This window comes from Podarcis liolepis, assembly GCF_965112155.1.
Source record: "Podarcis liolepis genome assembly, chromosome: 2".
Taxonomy (NCBI): domain Eukaryota; kingdom Metazoa; phylum Chordata; class Lepidosauria; order Squamata; family Lacertidae; genus Podarcis; species Podarcis liolepis.
In genome coordinates, this window is record NC_139555.1 from 73403878 (window position 1) to 73429243 (window position 25366).

Sequence of the window (25366 nt, forward strand, 5' to 3'; positions counted from 1 at the left end):
TCTTCATGTGCCTCCCCCTCACAAGGTCTGGAGGGTGGCAACCTTTTCTGTGGTGGCATGTTGTCCCCAGGGAGATTCGGCTGCTACCTTCATTACATACCTTGAGGTGCCAGGTGAAATCATTTCTCTATAACCAGGCCTTGGACTGATTAAACATTCTATGGCCTTTTAAATGTATTTGTGGGAGGGGGCGATTGTTCTGTTTTTGGTTTTTTATATTCTCATTTTGAATTTTTGAATTCTGAACTGCCCTGTGATCTTCAGATAAAGGACGGTATACAAATTTTAATCATCATCATCATCATCATTCCAACCCCCCCCCCTCAACACAATTTAATTGGATCATAAAAGGAGCCCATCCAGACATTGCTTGTTTCCTTGCCTTTTGGATACCTACCTCTTGATACTCTCCTAGGGGAGTCAAATACTGCAGAATTAACCTTTGCTCTATAGCGGAGGTCAAAGGGTATAACGTATAGTTCGTGCCAATCACCCAAGGAGACATCTCTGACCAGCTGCTGTTAGACAGTTCAACAAACATCCTTTCCGGCTCCGAAGAGAAGCCAAGTTTTTGTTTTGCTTTCCGGAAATTCTCTCTTTCATGTTGCTTCCCTGATTTTTTTGTGGCAGAGTTCACCCGACTACTAGTCTTGTGATTTGAGTCAAGGTTAAATGAGATTTCCATATCCCCGGTAACTTCCTCCTGTTCGCCATCCACAGCCATCTCCCCATAATCCATGTCCACAGCTTCTTCATCCAGAGGCAACAGAGAGTCTGAGGGTACTTTTCGAGGACTGGGCCGCTTGTTTTCGTGTTTCGTGTTCACTTCATTCACTTGCAGCTCTCTCAAGCGCTGAAGCACAAACGCCACCTGTTGCAAAAAGAAAAGGATGCAGCACTTTCACATAAGCAAGTTCAAGTCAAGTAGCCTGCAGGAGACCAGGGAAGGAGAAATACAAGGGGTTTTTACCCTGGCTTCTGATTGAGAAGCAGCCCCCCCCCCCAAAAAAAAGAAAACCAGGACCAAAGGCAAGGAGGGAGGGAGGGTTTTGCTTTTTTTAAAAAAAAAGTTTTTGTGTTTAAAGCCATTTCCATGCAAAGACAGTTCATTTTCATTTTCTGTCTACTGTAGGAGAGCAGGGAGAAATGGACCTGGGAAGAAAGGCCTGGTGATCTTTCGTGATTACAGGCAAATACATCTATGACCAATGATCTGCACAGCTAACATGTGAAATCAGTATTTCAATTTGTTTTGTTAGTTTTAAAAATTATATCCTGCTTTTCACTGTGCAGGTCTCAAAGAGACTTACAACAATAAAACATATATTCTAAAGGCAACTCCCCATTTGTTCCTGTCTGTTCGTGACACCCCTTTTAGCTCGCTGTTCTACAGATTTTACTGAAGTGTTTCCTCTGCTCTGGTTTTTATGTTTTTTTATTATTATTTTGTATAGGTGTTTGATTTTTGTGCTATTGTTGCAAAGTGCCTTAGGCAACATTTGGTGGACAGACAGACTTAACCAAACCAAATCACTCCATTTGCTCCAGGTTCTGAAATGAACACACCACACCAAGCACATTTCCAGCTACAGGGCAGATAAGCATGAGATATGCTACCAAGAGCAGAAACATTAAGAATCAATACTCCGATATGAATCTATTTCCTCCATTTGCAAAGGACAAGTACAGTATGGCAATTTCCTATAAAGCAGAACCATGCAAATTCCCCTCCAGTTTTCCATCATTCGCTGCAACTTCTGAAATCACATCTGTGAGGAATGAGCCCCCCAAAAGTCTTAGGATTCAATTATGCTTTGCAAGTGCTTGCTTTTAACAATGGGTGTGACAGATTTGCCATGAGTATTACCAATTGAGAATTCTCATCTCTGTAGTTAGCAGCAATGTCTTGGTTCTCCATGGCCCCTCCCAGCAATCCAGTTGCAAATGTCCTCAGAGGTTGATCAGCCTCTCGTGCCCACTTGAAGAGATTCTCAACTATGCCTTCCTAGAGTTCGTGGGGATGGGGAGAAGGACAGATATTAGCAGATAAATTCTCCTCTCCACAACCATATACAAAGGAAAAAAATAAAATTTATCAAGAATGGGGGAATATCTGAAGTCCTCCTACATTTTCCAAACTGTAAGCCAGCATTTTCCAACTAGAACACCTAATGTGGATTATTTTCCACAGTAATCCTGAAGCACTTCTGTTGACTTCACAAGGATCACACTGTAATTATATGAGTGTACAGATAGAATACACTATTATTATACACTTACAATAGCTAAGGTCCACTAAGCCAGTGTTTCCCAACCTTGGGCCTCCAGCTGTTTTGGGACTACAATTCCCATCATCCCTGACCACTGGTCTTGCTAGCTAGGGATGATGGTAGTTGTAGTCCAAAAACAGCTGGAGGCCCAAGGTTGGGAAACACTGCACTAAGCAATGGAACTGTGTACATATGTATAATCAAGGTCTGAAGTAGTGCTAATATGCATATACTAGCAACCTTTTGTTATTCTTGCTGTGGGTTGACCTACTGGTGAGGGACAAGTCACTTTTTCAACGGAACAGCCATTTGCTCCTTCATGAAGCACAAACTGCTGCAGCAAATGCAGCAAAGGACGTTTTTTCTCTAACCACAGATCATTCTTTGGATCCTGGTCACATAAACTCGGGAATTTCATGCAAGAATCATCCACTTCCCGCTACCCACTACATATTGAAGTTGGGGATTGTATGTATTTGGAAGTTTGAGAATGTTTCTCTTGGGAGACATGCAAACAGCCCAGAAGACAACTGTAAGCCTCAACTCATGATCAAGTTTTCAAAGTTGCATCCTTATGGTAAAAGACCCACAGAACATGGAAAACCTGTTTTTTTGAGAGAGAGACAGAGAGACTGAAAGTACCATTTGAAATTCATATCTGTATTGACAAGAAGGCTATTAAAAACTTTTTTAGGCTGGTAACTTTCGTGAAATTTATACGCTGTATTTTGTGAACTAATTTACACAGCTGGCATAATGACTCCAAGGCGCCCTAAAACAGATTTTTGATTTCTCACTCCTTTGAAACATAGTTGCTGTCTACCTAAGTCTCTAGAAATAGCAGAGAGAGTGGAGACTACTAAAATGGTAAACAGGAAGGTTATGTGAGCATCATCTTATATCTGAGACCTTTTCCTGAAAGACGACAGCAGTTTCCAGCCCAGGCATGATGTCCAAAAGGAGTCGACAGGCAGCGGTATTCAAAGGTGGTTCTCTGCTTGTCATCACATAAGCATTCACCAGCTGAAAAGAGATAAAGAGAATTAAATAGTATTGTCTATTAAAAAATGGTCCATATAAGAAAAAGAAGTTGCATAAGCATGCCATATTGGACTGCAAGAAATATTAAAGATTTCCTCCCTTATTCTGAATGAAGCCAATTTATTATGGCTTAGAGCTTGAGTTACCCTTCTGTGAATGGAAGCAACAACGATCCATTGTTGGCTCCCATTGATGGAGGCCTTTTTCATCAATTCCTCCTTTTCTCTGAAGCCCCCAGCACCACCTCCCATATTACACTAGAACAGGGTTTCCCAAACTTGGGTCTCTAGCTGGTTTTGGACTACAACTCCCATCATCTCTAGCTAGCAGGACCAGCTTAAATAAAAAATAAATTTTAAATGTATTTGTCATTGTCTACAAATCCTCTCAGACCACACAGTCTGCAATAATCCCAACAGCCAAATTGAATCTACACTTTCCTGGAAGAGCCAGACAAGGCAGAAAGACCGTTTTGTTTTTGTTTTGTTCTTAAGAAGCTTCTGCAGGTATGCATATTAAGTTAACAAACAGAAGGCTCTCGTTTATACTCTTGCTGTTGTAACTTGTACAAGTCAGGCTTAGAAAGATTTTATATCAATTCTTGGAAGGTACATTCCTAATTAAGCACACAGCAAAGCTAAAAGAAAATGATCACTCTGGTACCCCTAACTCAAGGCAAAAAGATGACTGAGTAAAAGAATAATGAAAAGTTCCTAGCAGTCCTGATGTGCAAATCTATGGAAAAATGTAAAGGGCAAACCCACTGCATTCATGAAATCGTCGTTCTTGAAGAGTATCCTCAGCAAGTGGCCAAGCATACATTTTGGATCTGCCCGACCTAGAAAGAGATGGACAAGAATATCAGCTTGTCTTCCACACTTGATTAGCAATAATAAATAGCAAAGTATGTAGCATGCAAATTAAAAGGCATGGCTAAATTTTCTAGCTAGAAGTGAAAGAATGCTTCACATGTCACTTTTCTCTAAATGCATTCTGAGTAACATTTTAAAAAATGTTTTATATGTAGAAAACAAACCTTACGTTTAATGCAAAGCACATAGTTCACAGAATTATAAACAATCAAGCAAAAAAAGATAGTCAAGGCAAATGACACATTAGGAGTATTTAGAAAACTGAACTGGAAACAGTAATACATTATAATTGCACTAACTGTCATTCTTTCTATTAAAATATCCAAGAACTGAAATGTCTAGACCTAATAAAAAAAAAATCTCAACATATTAAATCTCACCTCCTAATCCAACTTGCTGACCATCCAATAAACCCCAAGGACAAAAAGTACAGCATACACAGAAAAAGGAAGAGAAGATTGCAACACTAACTTAATCCGCTTGGTAACACTGATCCAAAAGCAAGATAAGGCTAGGCAGTCCCACCTCATATGGTGTATCATTGCCTTGACCTGTGTGCCATTCCAGTATAAAGTAGAATCCCTCACATTTCTTTCAAATTATCTTCATGGTATCTGGTATGAGCACATCTGTAAATTTTGTTTGATCAACCTTAACAAGATATAAGTAGGAAGGTTTAAATGAGCTGGAAAACTGCCTTCTATTTGCTCCGCGACAGCTGGTTCTCTCATTTTTCATTCCAGGCCTCTCACAATAAATTTAAGTCCACTTTCATTTTATTCCTAATTTGTTTAAATATATATCACCGGCCTGAGAAACCACTAAACTGAAAGTGAGGAACATGCAACCATCCAGATGCTGTTGAACTATAACTCCCGTCATCCTTGACCACCAGCAGTGTTTGATGAGGGGTGGGTGCATGCAAAGGTTCCCCACCCCTTTGCTACACCACTTGCAGACTGAGCCACTAAAAGGAATTCAGAAGCTCAGCAAGTGTCAGAACAAAAAACGGGACTATGGGTTTTCACTGTGTGAGGTATGCCCACATTCCCCCCCCCCCTTTATATGCATTATTTCTAAAGTAGATGGAAGGGCAAATTCTGAAAGGAATTGTTGAAATGTGTCAAGCATTGGAGAGAAATCTGAGTGCCATCCTAGCAGATAAAACTTTGTGGAGCTACACCTCTGCGGTCTTGGCCTTCCCACCCTCTCTCTCGTTTTCAACACGAGCAAGAATGAAGTCACAGTGGATTTGTATGCTCTCAATGCATCTTACCAGGGTGCCTGTCATCAAATGGATCCGGATCTCGCTTGCGGTACTCTTCTGTCTCCTTCTCAATCAATTCCGACATTCTAGAAAGGGGGTGAAGAAACATGAGCCACTTGAAATCCCCCTCAGAATGAACGCTGCTAAAGAACTTCAAAAACCACTCACCCACCCACGTTCCAATTGTACTGCAGATGACTGAGACACACAGCAGTAATTCAGCAGAGGAAACAAATGAGACTCTGAAGTGCTACACCCTGCTGAAACAAGGTCTATGCTGCCTTGTAATAAATGGGTGATGTCTGCCCTCACAACACAGGAACCCAGAAGACAATAAAGAAAGCATTTATGTTAACATCTGCTGTCCTTTAATATTTGTTGGGTTTCTATGTTGGGAAGTATCATCAAAAAATTATAGATGATTGCTAGACACTTGCAACTAAGGACTCTTGAAGTCCTTGTTTTTCTGCCATAATTTTTTCATGACACTCTGCCCCTCCTTGTTTCAGAAAAGCCTCACTGGGTAGGCAGGTTGCAAGCAGGACTGAGTATAGCATTGCTTGTGTAACTGCACTTCTGAACAACTGTACTTACCGAGTAAGGATAGGAACAATATCTTGCCCACTGCCATGCTCTTTTTCCCACTGCTCCAGCAAAGCAGTAAGCTCAGCCTTGGAATCCACAAGTTCAGAACATGAAGTCATGACTCACCCTAAAGGTGGAAGGGAGGAAATCAGTACCAACTGGAAAGGAGCTCAGCTCTCAAAGGCATTACTTCTCAAACAAAAATTGAAAAATCTGAGTTTTTAAAAGCACACAAATGCTGCAGCCCTAAGCAAATCGCACTGAAATTAACGGGGTCTACTTCCTACTAAGAACAATTAAATTAAGCTGGGTAGATGAGGTGATTTTCACAATTTCCCTGCCCCTGGCAAATAAAATTGTACAACTCTAGGCAGATGACACATTGTATAATGACGGACAAAGAGTTCAAAAGGACCCTTGAGTTAAGGACAGAAACTGGACTTGTAAAATGGTTCAATGATCTGTTTCTTTGAAGACTCAAATACTGTTCAAGAAAGGCCAATTGTGGTGTTTTTTTAACGGCAATGTGAATCGCCTGGGAGTATTCAGTACTGAAGCATCATTTAAATTAAGTCTGAGCGGACCTAATAAATGTCTGGATGAACAGTGTATCTTGGCAGATACAAGTAAACCTCTCTGAGCTTTCCAAAGAAGAGCAGAACAGAGATCCACAACATTAGGCTGGCTTTGGCATCCAGTCAAAAATATGCAGTGACCATGACTCTGTGACTTTCCCAAATCTTAGAATTAAATGACAATAATTTTATTAATTATACAGTGGTACCTCTGATTACGTACTTAATTTATTCCGGAGGTCCGTTCTTAACCTGAAACTGTTCTTAACTTGAAGGACCACTCTAGCTAATGGGGCCTCCTGCTGCTGCTGCGCCGCCGGAGCACGATTTCTGTTCTCATCCTGAAGCCAAGTTCTTAACCCGAGGTACTATTTCTGGGTTAGCGGAGTCTGTAACCTGAAGTGTATGTAACCCGAGGTACCACTGTACCTCACCCATCTGGCTAGGTTGCCCCAGCCACTCTGAGCGGCTTCCAGCACATATAAAAATATAATAGAATTGTACAGCTGGAAGGGAACACCAAGGTCATCTAGTCCAATGCCCTTCAGTGCAGGAATCCTGCTCACAGCCATCCTTGGGTGGGCTTGAACCACAAAACTTCTGGTTAATAGCCAGAAGCACTGACCCATTGTGCCACCTTTCATTGTGCTGCCAAAATACAGAGAACATATCCTGCTTTCGCCTTTAGTTCCAATTTTGGAAAGCAGGTGGGGCGAGGGGACCCTTCCTGTAAAAACAAGCCCCAGCATTCACCTCCAACTTGGAGGTGGAGACCCAGAGACTCAGAAACCCAGTGAGGATGACCTATTCCCCACAGCAGCTTCAAGCTAGAAAAGAACTGCATCTTGCTGATACGTCACTACCTTGCAAGGCACTTGGAACAGCAATGGCAAATAATAATAATAATAATAATAATAATAATAATAATAACAACAACAACAACAACAATACTATCCTCCCACCCCCAGCTTCCCTTACTAACTCAAGAGAGGAAGGTTAGGGTTCATCAGTTTGTCACCATGTTTCTATGAGGAAGGGCTGTGATAAAGTGGTAAAACATCAGAAAGTCCTCAGTTCAAATCCTGGCATCTCTAGGTAGGGCTGGTAATGTGCTGTCTGAAACCCTAGAGCCAATGCCAGTCAGTATAGACAATACAGAAAGAGATGGGCCAATGGCTTGACTTCCTATATTCATGGCACTCATAGCACCAAAATCATCTCCACTCTTTTCTAAATACATACTCTAGTCACATTTAATATAGGTAAACCACCATTCCTTCCCCCACCCCGTTTTCCTAAGAAACATACTCAATTATCTCCAACCTTCCTCCCAATTTTGGAGCTGGGGAGGGAGTCAAAATTGCCCCTACAGTTATAGGCACCAGGAGAAAACATTCCTCTTCTCCCAGGCCTTTGGCTAATTAAACAATCTATGGCCTTTTATAGTGGGGCGGGTATTGTTTTCTTTGTTATTATTTGTTATTATTGTTTGTTATTATATTATGTATTTCTGTGTTTTTATACTACAAACCTCCATGTGATCTGCTGATGGAGGGTAGTATATTGATTTAATAAAATAAAAATAGTTATTATTAATTAATTAATTAATTAATTAATTAATTATTAATAAATACAAAATAAATAATGGGCTTTCAGAGTCACCAAAGCCCCACACAAATCCTCCCTAGCTTGGAAGCAGAGAGGAAAGCTGGAGCACATCACATTCATCAGAGGCTGGAAACATTTGCCATGGTGGTGATGTCAGCAAGTGAAACTGTGGACCCACAGAAGAGAATAGATTATAATAAGGGAGTTTATTACAATAAAACTTGAGCCTTTAAGTCAGTCTTAACTAAGTATTAATTCTTTTTAAAAGCTGCCATGTTAGGCTTGCATTTATTCATGAAGGCCTCTCTCAAATGAACTCTCATAAAATTGCAGACCAACTCCACTGGAAACAGCAGCCCATCACACAGCTACTGAACTTCTTCTGACAAGTGCCACACAGAAAGGGCTACCAAAACCTAAAGGTAAACTGTTAGGTCCAGTCGCAGACGACTCTGGGGTTGTGGCGCTCATCTCGCTTTATTGGCCGAGGGAGCCGGCGTACAGCTTCCAGGTCATGTGGCCAGCATGACTAAGCTGCTTCTGGAGAACCAGAGCAGTGCACGGAAACACCGTTTACCTTCCCACCGGAGCGGTACCTATTTATCTATTTGCACTTCGTGCTTTTGAACTGCTAGGTTGGCAGGAGCAGGGACTGAGCAACGGGAGCTCACCCCGTCGCGGGGATTCGAACCGCCAACCTTCAGATTGGCAAGCCCTAGGCTCTGTGGTTTCACCCACAGCACCACCCGCGTCCCCTACCAAAACCTAGAGGGGTTTTATTACAGAGGACTCCTGGTGTTACTAACAGCACCTTGAAAACCCAGACGGAACAAAAATACTGCTGGTGGGGTGGTGGGGGTTCCACCAAGCCCGAATTAATCCATGTTTTGGATGAGAATGCCCTCCCACTTTCAGAATCAAGCAGACAGCTTGAGTGTGCTTCTTGATCAAGCACTTTATGCCAGCTGTGTCCCATCCTGGAAAATCAGACCCAGCAAGTCATTCATGCTCACTACATCCAAACTTTTTCATTTTTCAACCCCTACTCTCCACAGAGTAGGTTGCCACAGAGCAGGTTGCCAGAGGAGGAACACATCAGGTTTCCTAGAAGTCTAACTAATACCCTGCTTTGCCTTCCATTGCTCTGTCCATTTCTGCTTCTCCTCACCATCACCAAATACATAAAATTAAACCAACGGTTTAGACTATGATCCACAGACTGTTGACCCCTGGGGCTTTAAAAATGTATTGTATCAAAATATCTTAAGAATCACCCTCTTCCAAACAAACCTGTGCAGACTCTTCAGCTAGAACCCTGCTGACTCCTCACACACCTGCACACCTGAAGTACAGTGGGAAGATTTTAAGGGTGCTTGGGGTGAGAGAAGGCAAATTTTTGTTGCATGACTGGAAGTCTACATGCAGTGTTGGATTCTGCCCATAATATGAGGCACACAACTGTCTAAAATCAGGACAGATTCAGTAATATTTTCCTAGTCTGCTGAAGAATCCAACAGTATTCAGCTGTGATCACATACAACATGTATTCATTTGGCAGATGGCAAAGTCAACTGGCCACTTTCCCAAACCTATGAAACTACACTGTTCAGTGGAGTAAATAATCCTGGGTCCTACTTTTAGAACTGTTCTGTTCCTGTTTTCAAACTTCCTGGACTTTTCATATTTTGTAAGTATACCTGCTTTGGTATACTTCAAGATATTCAGTACAATTCCTCATTGCTCCCCAGCCCACACCAAATTTATTTGGCTCACTTTCAGTTCTCATTTTCAGGTGATTATCAGTCTTACTTACTGTGCCTTCTGCTTAACAGTAACATTTTCACTGTGCTGTTCTTATTTATACTGGGAAACGTAAGCATATCCTATACATTCCCAGTGAGCCTTGAGTCCACAGTGGTGGAGAAGCCATACTCAATGCATAGCTTTCTATCTCACTGATATACTGTTTCCTGAAAGGCAATCTGCACTTTATAGAGCTTTTCCCATCCACAAACAGATCCCTCTTCCCACTTTATCAGGCATTATTCTAAGTGCAAAAGCAGAAGACAGCTGTGAATATATTGGCAGTACATCAGAAAGTAGCAGTTAGAATACACAGCCCAAGACTCACAAATATCTAGATATCTGATGAGTCATTTAGGGAAAGACCGGGGTGGAGGGAAGACAAGAATCTTAATTTGAAAGATTTTGAACACTGAACAGTGCAAGGCACACTATAGTATTTGCTTCTGTGTTCTGCCAATTCATTCACCCTGCAACCCCTGGGATAAGCAAGTTGCTTTCTAAAAACAGGAAGGGCCAATGACAACAGGATCAATCCATATACTTGACCAATTATTTATTTGGTTACATAGTTTGAATTATAATAATATGCAATTTCATAGATTAGCTTCAAATACAGCTGTAAAAAAACCCTTGGCAAGGGAATGTGAGCTCAAAGGCTGCACACAACAATAATCAACACACACACATATCCACTCACCCCTGAGATCAAAGGATTAATTCCATGCCAAGGCAATGTTTTGTCCAAAGTATTATACAGGTAACAGGTGTCTTTTGTTAATCTGTAAACTCTCTAGTCCAGCAAGTTTTCCAATATCAAATGAAGTATAGTCACAGCTGATGTTCACAGCTGCATGAGAAACCCCAATGTTTGTACAGTACATTTAATACACTGCAATGAGTGGGAGGTGTTTAGGTCCATTTATGTGACCTAATTAGATGAAATTGCAAGCATCCCTACACTAAAGAAATTATTGTTTTAAGCAATGAAGAAGTTGAATCTTCCTTTCCTAAGAAACAGTTTTGCTTGAAAGCATTCTATGGGGCTACTTGTGCAGTTTCCAATGGACTTGCCACTTACCTAAGAGCTGGCGATTATCACCAGGATAGTTACACTGGGAACAAGAGAAGTCTTACTGAGTGCCTTGAAACAAGGCACAGGGTGAAGAAAACAGACAGTTGGAAACCACTGCCTCAGGGTGCCCTGAGGCAGCTGTTTCCAGTGTTAGAAACTCAGCTATATAATCTAATCACTGAATGGCGCTTTAAACCTAGGTTACAGTTGCCACAACGAAATATTTAGGCACCATTTCTTCCCCACTGGAGATTATTATTATTCATTTCGTTTCTATACCGCTTTATATTTTAAAGAAAAAATCTCTAAGCAGTTTACAACACATTAAAACATCAAATACAACAATCCAGAATAAAACAAATATAAGTTTCAAGGAAAATACTTCAGATCCTTCTCTAAGTGACTTTTTGCTTTCCCCAGTTGCAAACCTGGCACCCAGAGAACTCCTTGTGGTTGCATTTGGACCCATGTCTGGTGCCTGGCTAATTTCTAACACTGGCTGTTCCCAAAGGCTTCCTTCATCTTTCCCATAAAAGGTAAAGGTAAAGGTACCCCTGACCATTAGGTCCAGTTGCGGACAACTCTGGGGTTGTGCACTCATCACGTTCTATAGGCTGAGGGAGCCGGTTATGTGGCCAGCATCACTAAGCCACTTCTGGCGAGCAGCACACAGGAACGCCATTTACCTTCCCGCCAGAGCGGTACCTATTTATCTACTTGCACTTTGATGTGCTTTTGAACTGCTAGGTTGGCAGGAGCAGGGACCGAGCAATAGCAGCTCACCCCATCGTGGGGATTCGAACTGCTGACCTTCTGATGGGCAAGCCCTAGGCTCTGTGGTTTAGACCATAGCGCCACCCACGTCCCGCTCATCTTTCCCATACAGAAAGCCAAAGGAACACAACTTCAACTAAGTGTGCCTCTCTGAGTGTGTTACATATGCAAATGCAAGTATGTACCTACATACACCTGTGTGTGCATGCAAGAGAGAGAATGAATGTTAGCAGTTGTTTTTTTTTAAAGTTTTTTTAATTAATTTTCTTAATAAACAATCATTACATTGAAAAAGAAAAAGCAAAACATCTATATTCACTCTTAATATTAATCCATATTTTGGGATTCATCGATTCCCCCTGACTTCCCTTCACTCCCTCCCCTGGTATCTTTGTGTTATTTTCATTTGTGCATGTCAACAAAAAGTCTTTATCTCTAATTACTTCCTTATTTAAACATTCTCCATAACATTACAAGTGTGTGTTTTTAAAAAAATCCTGCTAATATATTAACTTCCTTACATTGCTTTTGTTGTTAGCAGCTTTGCCTTGCCAGCAGCAGTGTTTCTGCCCTCCTTCCCAACCTTGGAATAAATACTTATAGTCAATCCTTTTCCTCAACCATAAGGTAAAGGTAAAGGGAACCCTGACCATTAGGTCCAGTCGTGACCGACTCTGGAGTTGTGGCACTCATCTCGCTCTATAGGCCAAGATAGCTGGCGTTTGTCCACAGACAGCTTCCGGGTCATGTGGCCAGCATGACTAAGCCGCTTCTGGCAAACCAGAGCAGCACACGGAAACGGCTTTTACCTTCCCGCCGGAGCGGTACCTATTTATCTACTTGCACATGATGTGTTTTTGAACTGCTAGGTTGGCAGGAGCTGGGAGCGAGCAACCATAGCTTACAGCTATTTCCTTTTAGTCCACAATTATTGTCATAATCTTTTTCCAAAAAAACCTAAATCCCCAACCACTTTTGGCTTGCAGCTCCCCCCCAAAAAAATAAGCAATGGCAAAATGATGGTGTCCTCTAGCCAAAAAAAAAAAAAAAAAAGATTATCCACCCCAGTATACTTCAGCGGCATCCTGGGAGAGCGGCCAACAAGACCTGGATCAAATCTTCACCATGGATTCACTAGATGATAGTGTACTATATGGATGGGATTCAGCTAAGTTTTACTCAGAGGACACCAATGGAAATTAATGAACATGACTACACTAGGCCCATTAATTTCAGCAGGTCTACTCTTAGTAAAACTTGGTTGATTATCAATATAACTATTGTTCAACCTCAGTTCCTTATTTAGAAAAGAAAAAAACATTTACAGTAATCTACTTTGCAAGATTACTGTGAAGATCCAAAAATAAACAAAGTATTTTGAATATCAGGCCAAACAAGAATAGGTACTGTATTTGATCAGTATATTCTGTAATTAATAGCAGCTGATAAGGAAGGAGCAAACTGAGACAGGACCAGATCAGGTCTAGCCCCTGCCCTGCCCCACAATCACCCCACCACCACCATTTCACCAATTAAAATCACACATACAAACCTGCTATTTTCCTACTTTGAGGGAAAACATACCCAATACTACCTATGGTTTCTCTCTGTAGAGCAAATAGCTTCAGGGGACAAGTTGTTAAAAATAGGGGCAAGCATTAACCCCTCTCACCTGCCACAGTAATCCTAATCTGATGCGCTCCTGCCCTCCAGCAGCTATTATTATTAATCATTATATAATTGAATGATTGTCATGTGTTTACATGGGGAAATGTAAAGGCCTGAGCAGTATTATGTTGTGATCAAGTCAAATCTTGCCACCCACCCATGACACTGTACGACCCAACCACCATGGGCATGGATGGAATGGGAGAGTGGCGAAGATGCATGTCTGATGACCCTTTCCCTATGCAAACCTGACAGGTGTTTAGATGGGGCTATGCAGATAAGGCTTACTGGGAAGTTTTAACAGTTCACATTGAGCTTCATGAAGGAACATAGAAAGAGGGTTGTGCTTCAGGATGTAGTTACAAGGGAAGACACGTATCCCCATTACAGTAGACCAATGCCAGATCTACCCACTTCCCTGCCCACAACCATTTTGCAACTAGCACAGGTCGAATTGCGACCACGCTGAAATCTCTGGGTGCCAGGTTGGTGACTAAACATCTCCCTCTGGCTGGCCCCTCCAACTATCTTAAGCAGAAGAGTTTATTTACTGCCTTTATTTCCTACCTTTGTCTCCAAGGAGTGCTTCCCCCTCCCCAGTTAATCCCTACAACAACGCTGTGAGATTGGGACTGGGACAAGGTCACCCAGTGAGCTTCATGACGGAGTGGGGATTTGAACCCTGATCTTCTAGGTCCTATTGACACTCTAACCACTACACAACACTATCTTCCTAGAGTATTTCTGCTGTGGTGTGGCTATATAAAATAAGTAGGTAAATAAATCTGGGGCAAATAAAATGATACTTAGAGAAGGATCTGAAATATTATACTTGAAGCTTAAATTTGTTTTATTCTGCATTGTTTTATTTGATGTTTTAATGTGTTGTAAACAGCTTGAATATTTTTTTCTTTAAAATATAAAACAGTATAGAATGAAAATAATATTAATAACAGTAACAACTCAGCTGGAGGGGGTGACACCTAGACATACCATTGTGGTGACTGTAACCTAGGTTTAAGGTGCCATTTGGCAATTAACTTATATATCCGAGTTTCTAACACTGCCCACAACACCTGATACTGGATGGCCTGGCTTCTACCAATATAAGAAACCAAATGCAAGGGCTGCAAGGTAGATTTTCACTCCCTCAGAGGTCCCTGTAATATGCAAGCCACTGTCACCCTACCACACACACATTGCCCATAATGTAAATAGTAAATAGTATATTCCAAGAGAGAAGCATCCCAGGTGATCCTTGTATTAGTCAATATCTGGGGCTAAGTTCTAAAATTAAAGATACTACAACTCAAACCAATCTAAAATTTCTTCCCCACTCCAACGTGTATGAAGCAGGGTTGGTAGTAGCTTCCCGTTGGTCTGGGGAAAAGAATTATTCACAGGCACAAAGACACGAACAACTTCGCAGAGCTGAATTCTGGCATCGAAAACAGTTTCCTAACTCAAACTAAGCCCTACAATTGGTGTCGCAAAGAGAAAGGTGGTTCACATGGGGGGAAGAGAATAAGCTTCGGGCAGACAAAACCTCCCTCGAGAGTTTATATAAAAGCTGCCACGGCGCCAGCGTCCCTCCCCCACCCTGAGAGGTGACAGCTGGGGGCCAAAGAGGAGGAGAAGAAAAAGCGGGTTGGGAACAAAACAGAAAAGGTATGCTCGCGCTAGCAAGATCAGCAAGGACCAGAAGCCGGGCAAGTAAATGAGGAAGGGAAGCGGGGGCAGAGGAAGAAACTACCTTCTACTTTGCAACACATGTTGGTCTTTGACCCCCTAGCATCGCCCTCACCCCTCTTCTCCGCCTCCAGCACTTTCGGGGGGAGGGGGGGGGGAAAAGCCGAAAGATGCAGGGCGATCCGCGTGGAAACGAGAGAAAAGTGAGTTGTTCGCCTACCAGGGCAGCCCTGCGCGCGTTGACTCGGAACTCGGTCGCTCCGCGGCTTACGAAAAACATGCCCACGACCGCAACCCATGGCTTAGGTAGATCGCTACGTATCCCCCATATGGGCACTTCCCCCTCGCACGCGACCCCCTCAAACTCCCTTCCCTTCTTCACACGGGGAGATAAAGCGAGAGCCAGCGCCGTCTCCTCTCCCTTTGCTCTCGGCCCGGGAGGGCAACGCGGAGAAGGGCCCGAGCCGCCTTCCGCCCGCCCGCCCCCCCACCTCCCGGCCCTGGGCACCGGCGAGAGGGAGCCAGGAACACATGGGAGCCTCGCTGCCGGGGCTAGGAGGCAGCCTCCGCGCCGTCCGCCCAGGCGGGCTGCCGAGGCGGCCCCCACCCCGGCCTGCGCCTGTCACCGGCCTCGGCTTGCCGGCCTGCCCTTTCCCCCCTCAGCCCGGCCCCCTGCGCGCCGTACCTGTCCGGCGTCGCTGCTGCCCCTCTCGGCCTCCTCCCGGCCCCCCACACACCGCGGCCCGGCGGCTGCTATCACTATGGCGGGCACACACTTTGCTCGTCACCGCGCTAGAGCTCCGTCACCCCCCTCCCTCTCCCACGCGCTCATCGGCTCGCTCGCACGCACGCACGCCGGACTGGGGGGGGAACGGCGCGCGCTCTGGCGACAGGGAAATGTAGTCCGGGCTACCTGCGCGTGCGCCGCCGAGTCCAAAGCCCGCTCCCTCCTCTCGCAAGGCACTTTGGGAGTTGCAGTCTACTGTCCCCATAATAGCGCATCTCTGTATCTCCCGCCGATAGGCCGCTCGCTGCGTGTTTGAGGGAGCAGCCGGTGAAGGCGCGCTATTGACAGCTTGCTTGCCCTTACTGCTGTCGAGGAAATAATTTTGAAATAGAATACGGGAGCTGGAAGAGCAGCTGCTGAAGGAGTTGTCAAGAGTCACCGCAGTTGAACATTTATCAGAAGCTAGATGAAAATGTTCAGGCGCTGGGAAACCCAAGTGCAACGTTATTCTGCTTTAAAAATGCTTCTGCCTTAGCGAAGAGATGCGGAGGAAAGAGATGGGCACTGGCTCCACAGCTTCTGTAACGCTTACCTGAATGCATCAGAGTGGTACCTCAGCTTAAGTACTTAATTCGTTCCGGAGGTCCGTACTTAACCTGAAACTGTTCTTAACCTGAAGCACCACTTTAACTAATGGGGCCTCCTACTGCTGCCGTGCCACCGGAGCCCGATTTCTGTTCTCATCCTGAAGCAAAGTTCTTAACCTGAAGCACTATGTCTGGGTTAGCAGAGTCTTTAACCTGAAAGCATATGTAACCTGAGATACCACTGTAAATCCAAGGCCAACCTACCATGTGCTAAATGACGGATGGGCAGAAGGTAGATTGGGATCTACTGGTAGCTCTCTGGCTGATTTGCAATAGGATGTTTAAGGTTAGCAATGACAAAATTGTGTTTTTCCTCCTAAATCGTTGCTGAAATGAAGAGGGTTAACCAGGGTTTCATTCTGGGGTGAACTGACAGAGCTGAGTTCACTTCTGGTACTGAAAACCAATTATCGGGCTCAGAATGTGCTCACACCCTGTTCTTTAACACTACAGTACATATCTTTTGTGCCTGGCCCAGGTTGGTGGATATTGGAGTTTGGAACTAACTGAGTAGATCCAAGGCAGCTAAATTCTGCCTGCCTCTGAACTAAATGCTGTAATGTACAAAGCAGACATTGGGAAGCTAGTGGCCATTTCCTAAATATGTTTACTTGAAGGTCCCATTGTGGTCTTATGGGACTTAAAGGTAAAGGGACCCCTGACCATTAGGTCCAGTCATGACCGACTCTGGGGTTGCGGTGCTCATCTCACTTTACTGGCCAAGAGAGCCGGCGTACAGCTTCCAGAGCAGCGCACGGAAATGCCGTTTACCTTCCCGCCGGAGCGGTACCTATTTATCTACTTTCACTTTGCCGTGCTTTCGAACTGCTAGGTTGGCAGGAGCAGAGACCGAGCAACAGCAGCTCACCCCGTCGCGGGGATTCGAAGTGCCTACCTTCTGATCGGCAAGTCCTAGGTTCTGTGGTTTAACCCACGGCACTACCCACGTCCCCCTTATGGGACTTACACACTATTAAATGTGTTTTGCGTTGTTTCCCAACTGTACAACTTTTTAAACCTAGGATTCTAGTTTACATTCATTCATAGTCATAAGACCTGTGTTATGAGAAGACGTGCACTCAAATTCTCTTTTTTGTAATTTCCAATGCAGGTTCTAACATGGAGAAAAGCAGTTGTTCCAAATAATAGCCCAATCCTATATGGATTTAGGTATACCTGATTCCATTGAAATTAATAGGTTTACAGTGCAATCCTGCATCTCATATATCCTAAATCCATAAGTATATACAAAAATGCAGCTTTAAGTGCTGGTAACATTGCAGAGAAATAGGAAATAAGAATATAGTATATACCTATTGCTGTTCCTTTTCAAAATATGAATACACTTTTGCACAGAATACTGCTTTGCATTCAGAACTTCACAAGTGCTCTTCCAAGAACCATACAAATTAAAATTAGGACCCATTTGTTTTTCTGGACATTTCAAACATCATAGTATTGGTGTTGCCATTGTAAGATAATGCTCAACGTGGCTGACAGTACATAAATAAAGAACAAAATCCTTCAGCAATAAACACCAATACATATCAATAATGCAATCACAGTATTAACCATTTGGTTAATAAGCTACATTGTGAGTCAGCCAAACCTGACCATCGCCATCAAATTAAACTGTTGTGTCCATATTTGCAACCTTTTTTTCTTTTTTGTAATTTAGTGTTTTATTGATTTTTCAGAGTCAATAATACAGAAACATTAAATAAAACTCTCTCTCTGCAAATAAATAACAATTACATTCACCCTCTCCAGTGCCTCACTTTTATTTTCATTCACAGCATCAAATTAAATATATAGAAAGCAATTTCCTCTGAGATAATTAATACAAAAATATAGTAAGACCCGTTGAACTCTCTTGCTGCTCAACAAAAATCCACAGCATTTCACTGTATGTTATTCTGTCTAAGATTGCAGTCCTAATCCCACTTATGTGGGTGTAAACCCCATTGAATTAAATATGACTTACCTCTGAGTAGACATGGTTAGGTTTGCATAGTATGTAATCCTTATAAACAAAATTACAGCTGCTATCTGAACCACTTCTCTCTCCCTACTGTTACAGAGTTCAGTGGGACCTATTCTCAAGTAAGTGCACATAGAACGAGACAGCAATCCATGACATAGATTTCATTGAACTGGACTTTTAAGTGGCTATAAGTATTATTTGTTCCAGGTTTGTTTGACTAGAATTAACTTCCTGAGAGAGGTTAGATATTATTTTTAATGCATGAAATATTCATTGCACACTTGTATGATAACCAGTATACTAATTTGGGTCTATGTATGTAGCAAACCTATGGGCCAGGGATTATATCACTTCATTCTGTACTTCCTTTAGTAGAGATGAGCTAAAGTTGGAATCAGAATCTGCCATCAACATCTGACTTTTGGTTAAATGACTGAGGGAAGTTAATGCAACATTTTTCATTTCTGTAGAAACCATCAGACTCTGTCAAATGTAAACTGCTATTGCATGCAATCTGTCAGATGATGAATACTATATGTCAGATACAGAATTATCATTATTATTGTATTTTCTACGTTTATGTATAAAAATAGCATATTACAACAAACCAATTTAAAATACTACCCCTAAAATGCAAACTAAACTAATAGAATAGATACAGCAGTTAAAAACAGTAGCATAATCTGTTCTAGAATTCAATTCATAAGAAGCCCCATCTTTGCTGTTCCCCTAAAATCACCCAGATATAGTGTGCTCAGGGAGTCATTCCATGTGCAAAGGCACTCTTGTATACAACTAAGGCCAGGTCCAAGGCCAGGCCCAGAGCATCCCCAAGCTGTGACCCTGCATTTTCAGAAGGTGTGCAACCCCTCCCAACACCAGTCATCCAAACTGGAATACTTCCTGCTGCCAGAAGGAACCCCTATACTGCTTGGATTGCTTCAGCTTGTTAGATCTCATCTGACCTGGTCTAGGGCAGCCTACACACCATACAATTTAGGCACATTTAAAAGCACATGACTTCTAGTAAAGAATCCTAAGAATTATAGTTTGTTAACAGTAGTGGGAATTGTAATTCCATGAGATGTAAACTACAGTTCCCGGTAGTATTTGGGTGAAGAAGCCATGTGTTTTAGATGTAAAGTGTGTACTTAGTCTACACCCTTCTTGGGATAAGTGTTATGAGCATACCAGGCTGGTAGCCAGATTGAAGTAGGTAATAAATTCAGTTTTCTGCAGGAAAACCTGGAGCCGAGATGCCATCACCCACTGCAACACCTTACCTAAGAAAAGATCAAGACTGAGCAGAAAATTAGACCAGAAACAATAGGAGAGAATGAAGTATGAGTGAAAGAATCAAAGAAATGAGTGCAAAATGGGAAGAAGCACCAAATTTTCTGTTTTGGAAAAAATCACTACAACAGAACATGGACGAAGAATCCAAAATAAAGCAAAAACAAAAGCATAAAGGTCAAACACTGGACAAGAGGTGCAATCAGATTAACAGGTGTTAAGTTAAATAGATATTATCAAAGGAGTTATCAAAAGAGGAAGATTAAATTATTTTGGGAAGGAGAGCATGCAAATATTTGTCTCCCAAATCAGAAATCTCTATAGACACTCCCACTGGTCTAAATGGTCATACAGATTGCACATTTTCTGAGATGCAGTAGAGTACTTTTTCTAGTTGCACAATTTCCAGCATCACTGGCCTGAGAAGAGACTCCTGCCTAAAATTCTCAAGAGTCACTGCTCGTCAGTGTAGACAGTACTGAGCTAAATTAACCAATGGTCTGACTTAGTATAAGGCAGCTTCCTGTATTCCTAGGGCTTTTCTACACCTTTAAGAGAGTAGATCAAAGATGCCCAGGGATTTAAAGTTTATGCCTAAAAATGTAAGGTGTGTTGGTCCATCAAACAGGCATTTGAAAACACATAATATAGGTGCACTTGTCAGATAAATACCCAAGTTTCACTATGACTCCTTATTGAGAGTACACCCAGTAGCAAACATATTTCCCATAAGGTTTCTAGTTTGCAGAAGGCTGTATTTCACAGAACACTTTATATTTACCTTTAGAGAAAAACCTGTTGATTAACGCTGATGAAGCTGGTTCAGCATTAAGAGAAGACGGCAACTCGTTTTCTTCTGGTGGCAGATGACTTTGTTTCATTTGGTTTTTCTTCTGTTACAACCACCTTGCCTTCTTCAAACATGTGTTTTATCACCAGATTCCATTCTGATGTCACAAAGCAGCCAGATATTCTCTTGTAAGCATGTTTCTTTCTTTGGTTTTCACAAGAAGCCTTTGAAAATCAAAATACTGCAAGATAGGTTGTATATATCCCGATAGACACATTGGTGCACAATTAATTTTTAAAGGATTATGCTGGATATGCAATTTTTTTTGGTCAACTTTGGGCACTGAAGTGTTCCAGGTGGATTTCCCCACTAATGCCACACATGCATTTAACAACGAAGGAAAGGAGGAAGAGAACAGGAGAATATCCCAGTGGGTGCATATCATAAAGGCCTGTATTCAGAGCACACTTTTGCTAGCTGTTCTTTTGTGATACAGATTCATGAATATCAAAGGATGGAGAGGTTTGTCCTGAACTCAAAGCCAATTGGTAAAATGTCTTTCTTTCTTTCTTTTTGTGTTGAGCCTACAAAACAGGAAACCGATTCTGCCACATGCTCTACTATTCTTAAATGGCATTCCCCTGAAAACAAAGAGCAAGAAAAGGTCAAATAAACTTCAGATTTGCTGGACAGTATATTCCACCCTGAAAGACTCATCCAGCATAGGCATTAGGTTTGTCCTGTCCCATACCTTGTGCTACAAACAAGCTGAGGTAGTTTATTCAGGAGATTTTTCTCAGCGCACAAATATAATATATGCTGTGAAGATGTGACTCAGCCAAGGATCCTGTATTCAGTAGGCAAGTGGAAGCCAAGACAAAGCCTTTTGCTTAAGACGAATATTGCAGAGAATGAAGGGTCCCATGAGGTTAGATTCAGGTAGGTAGCCATGTTGGTCTGATGCAGTCGAAATAAAAAATAATTAAAAAGTCCAGTAGCACCTTAGAGACCAACTAAGTTTGTTCTGGGTATAAGCTTTCGTGTGTATCTGAAGAAGTGTGCATGCACACAAAAGCTTATACCCAGAACAAACTTAGTTGGTCTCTAAGGTGCTACTGGACTATTTTTTTAATTTTAGTCCCATGAGATGTGAGCTGACAATAAGGCCAGAACACAACTCATGTGACTATAAGCTCAAAGCAAAGTTTGACCCAGAAGAATAGTCAACTGTTATGTACCAGGTCTCACCAATCTTTTTGGGCCCATGAGCACAAATACTAAGGTTACAGTCCTAAGTTTAACTAATCACACCAAATACAACAGGTTTTAGGGGTAACCCACAAGCCACTGATCTACTATGAAGGACAATGTAACTGTCCCAAAGTGGATTTCTACAGCAGAAGGGAAATGGCCAGATAGGTTTATCATCAAATAACCAAGGAGAGCTTAAACTGAAATGTACCAATGCTTACCTTATGCAACATCTCTATTGTGAATATGGCTATTGTCCATAGAATGAGGTTTCTCCCAGTGTTTTAAAATGCAAGGTTCCAAGTTATTTTTTTCTGTAACTTGTTTTAGCAGTTCTGCAATATACTGTAGTAACACTTTCCCCTGGTACGTCATATGCCAATTTGACCCACAGGTTAACTATAAAATACACCATTAAAACTTCCTTTTATTACTTTGCACATTGTTGGTTTTGAATCTGCCTTATGCTCTTGATTAATGCAAAGGTTAAACGAAGGAAAAGAACTCAATTTGTCTTTCCAGTGCTATTCATTTATTATCTGCCATGCCTGCTCTTCTTGATGTCCCTTCTGAATTAAATAGTTTGCATCTTTTCAGCCTCTTAGCATATAAAAATGACCTAAGACTTTCATTCATTTTTCTATTCTCTAGATGTTTTCTATTTCTATTACCTTCTCTTGAGGAGCTTGGATGAGAGAACTTGAGCATGTCTGGGTAGGTTTAAAACTGATTTACAGAACAATTATTCCTCGTATTTTTAGGACTGCCATAGTTTGCAGTGCTTACTTCTATGCTAGAGACTTTCAACAATCACTCTAGCGCTTTGTCTGCACTGGTTCATTAAGAACCCTGCTAGATTCTTGGAAAATATCATCTTGTTTATTTAATGCAATAAGAAGAGCCTGCTGGATCAGGCCTGTAGCCCACCAAGTCCAACATCCTGTTCTCACAGTGAACGACCAGATGCCCATGAGAAGCCCACAAGCAGGATCTGAGCGCAATGTCTATCCCATGTTAAAACCATGCTTGCCCCCAACCCTTGTGCTTAAAACTAACTAGACCATAGATCTCATTCTCGTTGCTATGCACACCTGGCTTTTACATCGAATGCATGGTGCCACCTACCTCCATTTCACTCTTATATACAGTACCTCCAACATAATTTCATCCCCATCCTTGAACTGTTCTCGGTTTCATCCCACATTCCTCTCTTTGCCACTTCCTTTCCACAACAACATGGGAAGATCCTGCCAATTTAGGCCCATGACCCATCTACGACAGCATCCTGTTCTCAAAGTGGCTAAACAAAAACCATTAAGCGGGACCTAACCAATCAGAAGGTTGGCGGTTCAAATCCCCGCGATGGGGTGGGCTCCCGTTGCTCGGTCCCTGCTCCTGCCAACCTAGCAGTTCGGAAGCATGTCAAAGTGCATGTAGATAAATAGGTACCGCTCCGGCGGGAAGGTAAACGGCATTTCCGTGCGCTGCTCTGGTTTGCCAGAAGTGGCTTGGTCATGCTGGCCACATGACCCGGAAGCTGTACGCTGGCTCCCTTGGCCAATCAAGCGAAATGAGCGCCACAACCCCAGAGTCAGCCATGACTGGACCTAATGATCAGGGGTCCCCACTACCTTTAAGTATAACAGCACTCTCCTTGCATGTGATTCCCAGCAACTGGCATTCAGAGGTTTTACGGCCTCTGACACTCATAGAACGTAGCCGTCATGGTGAGTAGGCATTGATAACCTCCATGAATTTGTCTAATCCTCTTTCAAAGCAATTCAAGTTGGTGGCTATCACTACCTCTCGTGGGAGCAAATTCCATAGTTTAACAATGTGCTGTGTGTTAAGTTCTTCATTTTGTCCAATTTAAGGAAACTGGGATGCAGCAGTCATGCTCCTGTAGATTTATGCCTGCTTTTGGCAAAGTCATTGGGATTGCAATGAATTTGGGGGGGGGGGACCCTGAGCCTCGACTGCTTACAAACCTTTAAGACATGTGCCCCCTTAAGTAGGTCTAGCCTATAGTTTGAGATAAAGCTGTTTTAATATGCAATACCTGGAACCTGCCTACAAGGAATTACAACGGGGGGGGCGCTATTGGGTTGTTGTTTTTATTATTATTATTATTATGTATTTTGTGGTTTTATATCTTGATTTTATTCTGTGAACCGCCCTGAGACCCCCAGGTATAGGGCGGTATAATAATAATAATAATAATAATAATAATAATAATAATAATAATAATTAATATTTTGTGGTGTAGGGGAGTTGCAGATAAGTATTTATATTATGTATTTGTAATATAGGAATCTGCTTTATATTGAGCTAGACCATTGGTCCATCTAGCTCAGTACTGTCTGCACTGCACTGACTGGCTAAGGCTCTCAAAAATTTCAGACTGGGTTCTCTTCTAGCCCTACCCATAATTTTTTTAATGGGACTTGAGTGTGTATAACTACACACAGTTATTCCAACAGTGCAATCCCCACTCATTTAAATGGGGCTTTGCATAAGAAACCTTCTAAATGGCTTGTATACCCTTCATATTTTAGCTGTTTCACAGTGCATTCTTGTACTTTATGTACTTAAAACTCAGCCCCATTGAGTCCCAGCTAAGTATGGACAGGACTGTAGCCCCACGGCATATATTTTCAATTAAATGTTGATTATATTAGCCTTTGGCAATGGTGAAAAAATGTGGGGTGTAAATAAATACACCTAGAAGCACATAATAAAGCATTAATCTACCAGATTGCTAGAGGTTAAAGAAATCAATGAGTTAAAGTGATGAGTAAAACAATCTTTTATATAAATTATTACTGGTAAGAAATATGAAAATGTGCTCATCCACGAGTCACCTGAAACCTCAAAGGCATAATCTAAAAAGAGTTAGCATTGGAAATTGCCCTTGCAAATACTACAAAGCAAATGTAATTAACTTTCTTTCTAAGATGGAATTGGTTCTATGACTTTTGGAGCACGGTGGATAAATGAAAAGGATGCTCTGCATCTGATGGAACAAATGAATGCACTCATTGATGGAGTCGTGGTGGCAGGTTCAGTATATTTTGAATGAAAGCTAAGTGTCCATGGTTAGAAGCAGGACCAGAAACTGAGGCAAGCAAAATGCACAACTGGCGAAGGACTATGGGAAGAGAATATACAATTGCACTGTGTTGCATAGGAAAGTGCCTTGTACTGAGTCAGACCATTGGTCCATCTGAGTCAGTATCGTCTATAATGACTGGCAGCAGTTTTACAGGGTTTCAGGTAGGGTCTCTCTGGAGATATTGGGGATTGAACCTGGGTCCTTCTGCATGCCAAGCAGATGTTCTTCCGCTCAACTACAACCCTTCCCTCACAGAGTGATGGGCTTTCCCCAAAAGGCCAATGGTCAAAGCTTAACTTTGTTGTTGTTGTATAGTTGTTCAGTCATGTCCGACT

At 42.2% G+C, this 25366-nt stretch overlaps 2 protein-coding genes across 6 annotated transcripts in view; one reads left to right on the top strand and one right to left on the bottom strand.

Annotated features, from left to right (window-relative positions):
* The window catches only part of DCAF1 (DDB1 and CUL4 associated factor 1), a 58526-nt gene extending 37715 nt beyond the window's left edge, over positions 1-20811 (bottom strand). The window contains exons 1-7 of one of the 5 annotated variants that reach the window (XM_083488628.1): positions 20660-20797; positions 6045-6162; positions 5460-5536; positions 4076-4149; positions 3180-3293; positions 1868-2005; positions 398-871 (exon numbers count right to left, since the gene is read on the bottom strand). In XM_083488628.1, the coding sequence (XP_083344754.1) occupies positions 398-871; positions 1868-2005; positions 3180-3293; positions 4076-4149; positions 5460-5536; positions 6045-6154 (987 nt within the window). In that variant the 5' untranslated portion in view covers positions 6155-6162; positions 20660-20797. Of the gene's footprint in view, positions 1-397; positions 872-1867; positions 2296-2440; positions 3294-4075; positions 4150-5459; positions 5537-6044; positions 6163-15912; positions 16134-20659 lie in introns of those variants that run through there. The other 4 variants (XM_083488627.1, XM_083488626.1, XM_083488629.1 and 1 more) reach the window with 4 other exon arrangements.
* A 116-nt stretch (positions 20812-20927) lies between these two features.
* RAD54L2 (RAD54 like 2) overlaps positions 20928-25366 on the top strand; it is a 70132-nt gene continuing 65693 nt past the window's right edge. The window contains exon 1 of the mRNA XM_083488633.1: positions 20928-21332. The gene's annotated coding sequence lies outside the window, so the exon portion shown is untranslated. The remainder of the gene's footprint in view (positions 21333-25366) is intronic.